Source organism: Berghia stephanieae, chromosome 15 (genome assembly GCF_034508935.2).
Source record: "Berghia stephanieae isolate SIO BIC M18660-M18661 chromosome 15, UCSD_Bste_1.3, whole genome shotgun sequence".
In the NCBI taxonomy this organism is placed as follows: domain Eukaryota; kingdom Metazoa; phylum Mollusca; class Gastropoda; order Nudibranchia; family Aeolidiidae; genus Berghia; species Berghia stephanieae.
The window spans coordinates 15,069,045-15,076,544 of NC_088374.1; the positions used below are offsets into that span (position 1 = coordinate 15,069,045).

A 7,500-nucleotide genomic window follows, 5' to 3' on the forward strand; every position below is an offset into this window, starting at 1 on the left:
ATCCGATTCGACAGCGAGATTCATAACATTAGACCACATATCTGAGCTGGAAAAAAAGACAATTACAACTATAACTCTTTAATGCTTGCATTATTTTTTCGATGTTCTTACTATAATAGGGGTAAAGTTTAAACCCCTGCTTTGATATCGTTGAAAGGGGACTCTTTACTTTACCGATATGCCATGTCGGACACGACGTTGGAGATCATTGTTCGCCAGCTCTTTATGTTGCTTCCTACGTACGCTGCGACATTTCCAAGCCAGCTTGTCCTTCTTCGTCCTCGACAGTCATCGAAAATATAACACGAGCATCTCTGTGGTCTCTCCCCCCGCCCTCCCCCCCCCCCCCCCCTTGTACTCTTTATGATAACAACAAGAAATGAAGTGAGTAGGAAAGTGCCAGAAGACAGTAGAGAATAAAAATTTCGCGGCGGCGATTGGGGGTTCGAACCCGCCACCTTACAGGTACGACAACTCCGGGTAGAGCGTGGCTCTACCGTATGAGTTATCAGTAAGGTCGCGGGTTCGAGCCCCCATCGCCGCCGCGACATGTTTATTCTCTATTGTCTTCTGGCACTTTCCTACTCCTTTCATGTTTTGTTGTTATCAGTATAAGTGCCTGCTCCAATCAATTTTCTGAATTAAAGATTCACTCGTTATGTTATTACTGTTACTAATTTTAATAATCATGATTCAACTCTCTCCTTACCATATATTTTAGAATTTTACCCAATAGTTTACACCCATCCTAAACAAAATTATATTTATTTATTCAAACAGAAAACCATAAAGCACATTCTATATATGTTACAGTGAATGACATAATCAGTCGGATGGTGAAAAGGTTTGGACTGAGATATTGCCAAGTTTAGTTAGAAGGTCAATTTTTATCACAAATTAGTTCTTGTCATAAATGATTAAATCAACCTTTTTGTACATCTTGAGAAATATCAAAATTGAATTTAACTTCTAAATATTTTTTACAGCTAGTCAAGTTGAAAAAGTATGAAATTTGAGAAAAGTTGCTGGATACCTTTCCCATACATCTGACCATAACTTCATGAAAAATCACCCGATTTACTTCAAAGAATGATTAAAATGCTCACCTTCCGACTGATTTTGCCAGGCACTGACACATATAATATAATATTCTTCAGCAAAATAAGCTATACAAGACATGTCAAGATTCTATAGCTATAACAAAATATTCTCTTCAAATGATGTGATGTAGAAACGAAATCAGAATGAGAAAATTGTTGGTTGAATAATAGTAACGCATGTGGTTATGTTTGGAAAGAAAAGGGTCACATTCAATTTCTCCATCAGCAGATTGACATGGTACATCATCGACAAATTAACTCACTCAACCCTAACACCGACTTTATCCGTAGTATACCCGGAGATACTTTTACCCCATGCTTACTTATATTATTTTTTTCCGAGACAAATTATAGTCGTAGTATCAAAGCTATTGTTCTTTATTTTTTACATGTTAATGATAGTTCAATAAAACAATGCACATGCTCATTTTTAATAACAAAAAAAAAAAAAAAAATTGAAAAGTAGCAAAAATCTCCAGGATTGAGTGAGTTAACTCTTTTTATTTTTTTTTTCCAGAATGAAACAGGCTATATGAATTGGAAACAGAGGAATGTTGGGAAATGGTCGGACAGATATGGCGAGTGCGTTAGCATGGGGAGTGACGGGCAATGGATAGTTGACAGCCCTTGTTCTGACCTACGCCCATACATTTGCGAAGCAGAAGGTAGGGGGCAGTTTAATGATTTAACTGGCTCATTACCAGCAATTTTTAGAATTTCCCACAAAAATTCACACCCACCCAATACAAAAATAGACTTTTCCTACTCAGACAAAAAAAAGTGCATTCTATACAGAATTGTGTTCAACAAAATAAGCTCTACAAGACAGTGTTTAGTATTTATAGCTGTAATCAAAGCATTTCTTTACATTTTGTGATGTACAAGAGAAATCAGAATGAGAAAAGTATCGGTTGCATCGTAACGAATGTGACGATTTTCCGAGGGTTGAAAAGGAGAGTGTTAGTGGGAGTGATCTATAGGGAATGAGAGTAGCGGAGAGTAGCGTCCCTTGATTGGACGTCACCCATAGTCTGTGACGTCACCGGCGGAAAAGTTATTAGAGAGAGAACGCCATGTTGGTTAAGCGCATGCGTCTCTCGATGATGTATATTATTTTCTTCTCTTCTCCTCGTGCGGCTATGTGGTCTTGTATGACACTCGCTTTCGGATCAGAAGTGTACCGGGTTCGAGGCTCGCTCGGCGCATAGTTGAGTCTTTGGAAAAGGCTCTTTGCTTATATTATCTCACCGTACTCAGGAGTAAAATCAGTACCTGGCTGTTAACAGCCTTGTCTCTGTACAAAAAAAAATAATATCGAAACGACAGCCGAAGAACTGATTTCAACAACACAAGGACATTTCCAATTGCCTCAGCACCTTAACACACATGATGACATTCAACATTCTCATCTATCTTCTCTGTATGTATGGAATAACTACCAGTGCTGTGATTTTGTCCAAATACCTAAAATACCCGCCAGCAGGACACAACGCACCAATACACATAACCACTTGAAATCCCGAACGCCCAGAGTCCGACCGCTAGAATTCAATGGGAACCATTCTAAAAAGCAGCTGCCATAATCAACTACAAGGAGCCGAGTTACTTCAATTTTGTTTCTCTTATATGCAACTAAGCTACACATATTAATACTATTACTTTATGTGACACTTAGTCTCAAAACGGTATTATGTCGAGATGGACCAGATGCTAAAAAGTCAAATTATAGTTAATCTGATCAAAAATATGAAAGGTTGGTATTTAGAACAGTAAAATATGACATTCCTACTCCTCTATAAAGCATGGTACTTAAGCATGATATTTCTGGCTATAAATTCCATTTTAAGCATCTTAATCATCCCGACTTGATACCGTTTTGAGACTCTAAAAATATTTATATGGAAAGCACTAATTAGTTATACCCATGGGTATTTTTATGGAGAACACTAAGTAGTTATACCCATGGATATTTTTATGGAGAACACTAATTAGTTATACCCATGGGTATTTTTATGGAGAACACTAAATAGTTATACGCATGGATATTTATATGGAAAAAAAAAAACTAAATAGTTATGCCCCTGTATATTTTTTCAAACACTCAATAGCTATACCCATGGATATTTTTATGGAAAATACTAACGGGTTATACTCATTTATAATAATGTGGAAAACACTGAAGGGTTATACCCATGAATATTTTTATGGAAAACACTCAATAGTTATACCCAAGGATATTTATATCGAAAACTCCATTTATACCCATGTTTATTGAAAATACTAAATATGTACACACTACATGTTTATTCTTATGGAAAACACTAGATAGTTATGCCCATGTATATTTACAATGAAAACACTAAACAGTTATTCATGTCTATAGCCTTGTACAGCACTGCTTTCAAAGTAGAAATCTAAGATCTAATAACGACAAAAAAATCCTTCTCAATCTAAAACACCCCACAAAATTGGTGAACAATCGTTTGAGTTTTTGGCATATTTTTGAACTCTCTCTCTCTCTCTCTCTCTCTCTCTCTCTCTCTCTCTCTCTCTCTCTCTCTCTCTCTCTCTATCTATCTCTCTCTCTCCTAGAATAATAGAAGCGCTGACTCATTATCAGCTTTCAAATCTAAATTGAAAACTCACCTTTTTGTCTCACTTTTTACATGTTGTAAATGAAATGTGTTGTCTATTTGCGAGTCAAACAAACACGTTAATTGTTTCATTTTTGAATCAAAAATTTAATATACTAAGTATATTTTGCCATCGATATCAAATGTTGACCGTCAACCAACGACCCATTGTCACCTTAAGCATATATAACTACGCATCCACTCAACGTTTTTAAAATGCATCTAGTTCAAGATGAAATATACTTCTTGCGGTTATGTTGTCTAGTGATATTCTTTTTAGACAATGAACAATGTGGGTGAACGCTAAGGACAACTTGAGAGATTCAATAACATGTTTTCATGTAAGTCACTACACAATAAGCCCCACCCCTCCTCCTCAAGCTGTCATCTGACTCAAAATGGAAACAATGCAATGATTGATTTGACCAGCCCATTTCTTTAATTGCAATCTCATTGGTCAATATGTTTCCAGTTGATTGACTATGACTTACTTTGTAACAAAATGCTTTCTTTAAACTATCCCTACAATTCTTTGCTCCGCCTCCATCCCTTTCTTCATGTCTACCTCACTCTCTCCGTCTCCCTTTTGTTTCTTTCACACACACACACACACATACACACACAAACAAACACACACACACATACACACACACACACAAACACATACAATTATACAGGTTTCAATCTTTATTATATTTCCCTCGCGTCCTCTTAATGCACAAGCAGTCTCTCTCCCCTTCCCCTCTCGCTCCTTTTTCTCTATATATCTCTCTCTCTTTCTTTCTCTCTCTCTCTCTCTCAAACACACACACACACACATGTGTGTGTGTTTGTGTGTGTATGTGTGTGTGTGCTTGCGTGTGTGTGTGTGTATTTTACTCTCTCATTCTATCTCTTTCTCTCTAATCCTCTTTCTTGATAATTCTTTCCCTGCCGATCCGGCTTCACGTAGTTTCAAAACTGTACTTTCAAATTATAAAACCTTCTTTAACTTTTGGCATTTTGAAATCGTATTTTCTCTATTAAATAAGACAAACATTTCACATTAATATCACATTAATAATACATTATTTCATTGATTCTTTATTCAAATATCAAAAATTCTTGAAAAAGTGAGCAATTTTCGGCATTTTTTTCCCAGTGTTTTATGTGTTTAAGAACATCTTACATAATAATGAATAACTACAAAAGTAATTATTGGATTGTTTCTAAAATTTGTATGTACATTATTAGATGTATAATCTAAGCTCATGCCAAATTTCACTATTCTCGTCAAATTTTCGATGCCCGTATCTAAGGAGTTATCTTTGCCCATTGATTTGACTGTGCGTGAAAACGGTGCCTCATAAATTTGGTATCAAATTTTAAAGCATAAAATAAGCTATGATTGGGTACCAAAAACCCAAAATTGAAAAATCCGACATAATACCGTTTCGAGGCGGAGGGTCACATATATATATATATATATATATATATAAATATATATATATATATATATATATATATATATATATATATATATCACTGTTTTGAGACTAATTGGTCGCAATCGTCCATTCTATTTGTAACGTTTCCTTATCATCAGTTCCTTGCAGTACCTTACCTACCCTGGAAATAGATGCCCCAACTCAGCATGTTGTGAACTCAGACTTCGCCTTTATCCAAGAGCAAACGATGACAGTGAAGTGCGTCAGTAAATTGGAATCCTACGCCGATTGGGTGGACTCGTTCCATCTCCTCTGCATGAAGTCGATGAAAGCCGGCACTACAAAAGCCGAACTGACGTTGTTGATTACCCGGAAGTACAGCGGGCAGAGGTGTTGGTGCGTGGCCAACCTCATAGCCGGAAGCAGTGAACGGTCTTTCGTAGAGCTTACATTCATCGGTAAGTAGTTATCAATCAATCAATCAATCACTCAATCAGTCAATCAATCAATCAATCGATCAGTCAATCAATCGGTCAATCAACCAGTCAATCAGTCAATTGGTCAATCAATCAATCAATCAATCAATCGATCAATCAATGTTTTGCTAAGAAATTATGTATCACAAGAATTATACTTCTGTTGTGTTTGAGTGATAACAAATCTATATTTTTGTTAGTTGGGTGAGATTAAGTTTTGGGGAAAATCCTGAAAATGGCCGGTAAGGAGAGAGTAACATCCAGACAGAAGAAGGGGTTTTAGCCCGAAACATACAGGCAGAGTTGTCGTTACCAGTAAGGCCGCGTGTTCGAGCTGCCCATCTCCGCAGTGACCTTTGTATTCTCTATTAATTGTCTTCAGACATTTTCCTACTCGCTTCATTTCTTGTGAATTTTATGAATTACAAATTCACCCCAAATACCGGAGCATACTCAATGTCTCAATTGTTTCTATGTTTTATTTTTGTGTTGAGAATATTGGCTATTAAGCTTAAATGCTGGCCAACTGACTTCGCGGCGGTTGTGTGTGTTGGACTTGTGACCTCAAGTAGTCGGGAAGAGAGGACTCTAATAATGACTAGGGCTAGAGACGATCTATTTTTTTTGGGATAGTGGATAGCCCATACGGTACAGTCACGCTCTCCACGGCAAGGCGGAGTTGTCGTTACCAGTAAGGTCGCCGTGTTGAACCCCGATCGCCTCCTTGCATTTTTTTTTCTGGTACTTTCCTACTCACTTCATTTCTTGTTACTAGCAGTTTAGCATAGAACCAATTTAAATTTTGTTTTGCACGTATTGCAGACATTGAAAATACTTCAAAGCCCCCTTCAAACCAAGTCACGAAGGTTGGAAAACCCACCTATGGCGGTGAGACTGACAATGGAGCCAAAGGAAAAAAGAAAGGTGGTTAGTATAAAACTGATTCTATCTAAGCTGCTATTTGCAGCACTGCCGTACTCTGGATAAAAAAAAACAACAAAACAAACAACAACATATTTGTGACCCGTCGTCTCAAAAAGGTATTATGTCGGAACGAACCAGGTGCTTAAAAGCCTAATTAAATGTTAAACTGGTCAAAAATATAAATTGTTGGCATTAGCACCCTAAAATATGCTATCCTATCTCCTCAATAAAATATACAAACTCAACACAAATTTGATATTTCTGGCTATAAATTCAACTTTCAACATCTTAACCATCCCGACTTAATACTGTTTTGAGGCGAAGGGTCACATTTTATAAAAGTTGGCAAGAAAGCTCGTTCTTCACATATCGATATATTTAAATGACCCTCATCTTGGCAACAACAAAAAAAAAACATACATACAAACAAACAAAAAAAACAAAACAAAACAAAACAAAAAAAAAATGTCAACCCTGCGATTTTGCGAAGTCTCAGGTTTGGGAGTTTTTTTTGCCAAGACGAGGGTCATTTAAATCGATCGATATTTGAAGGACGAGTTTCCTGGCTAAATTTTCAAATAAGTGTTTTTTCCAGAGTATGGCAGAGAATACATTACTAAAATCTCTGATCCAAAGCAGAGAAAAAAAAATCTGCACTGCACATCCGAATAATTTACTGATGCATATAGGTTTTCATTGTTTTGGGGTTTTTGTTGTTGTTGTTGTTGTTGGGTTTTTTTTTGTTGTTGTTGGAAGATCCTGTGGTCGAGCCTCGCTCAACGCATAGTTGAGTCCTTGGAAAAGACTCTTTACTCACATTTTCTCACCGTATTCAGGTGTAAAATGTCCCTGTCGGAAAAGAAAAGGTACTATCGCCTAATAGGCGTTATGTCTCATAACACCGTCTCACGCTCCGCTAGCTATGACGTAAGTGTATCTT

General features: G+C 36.8%; 1 protein-coding gene across 3 annotated transcripts in view; it reads left to right on the forward strand.

The window, feature by feature from the left end:
- The window catches only part of LOC144960526 (uncharacterized), a 19,292-nt gene that overhangs the window by 7,636 nt on the left and 4,156 nt on the right, over positions 1–7,500 (forward strand). For 2 of the 3 annotated variants that reach the window (XM_078893717.1, XM_078893715.1), the window contains exons 5-7: positions 1,618–1,765; positions 5,319–5,618; positions 6,459–6,563. In XM_078893717.1, coding sequence (XP_078749843.1) covers positions 1,618–1,765; positions 5,319–5,618; positions 6,459–6,563 — 553 coding nt within the window. The remainder of the gene's footprint in view (positions 1–1,617; positions 1,766–5,318; positions 5,619–6,458; positions 6,564–7,500) is intronic. The other variant, XM_078893716.1, reaches the window with a different exon arrangement.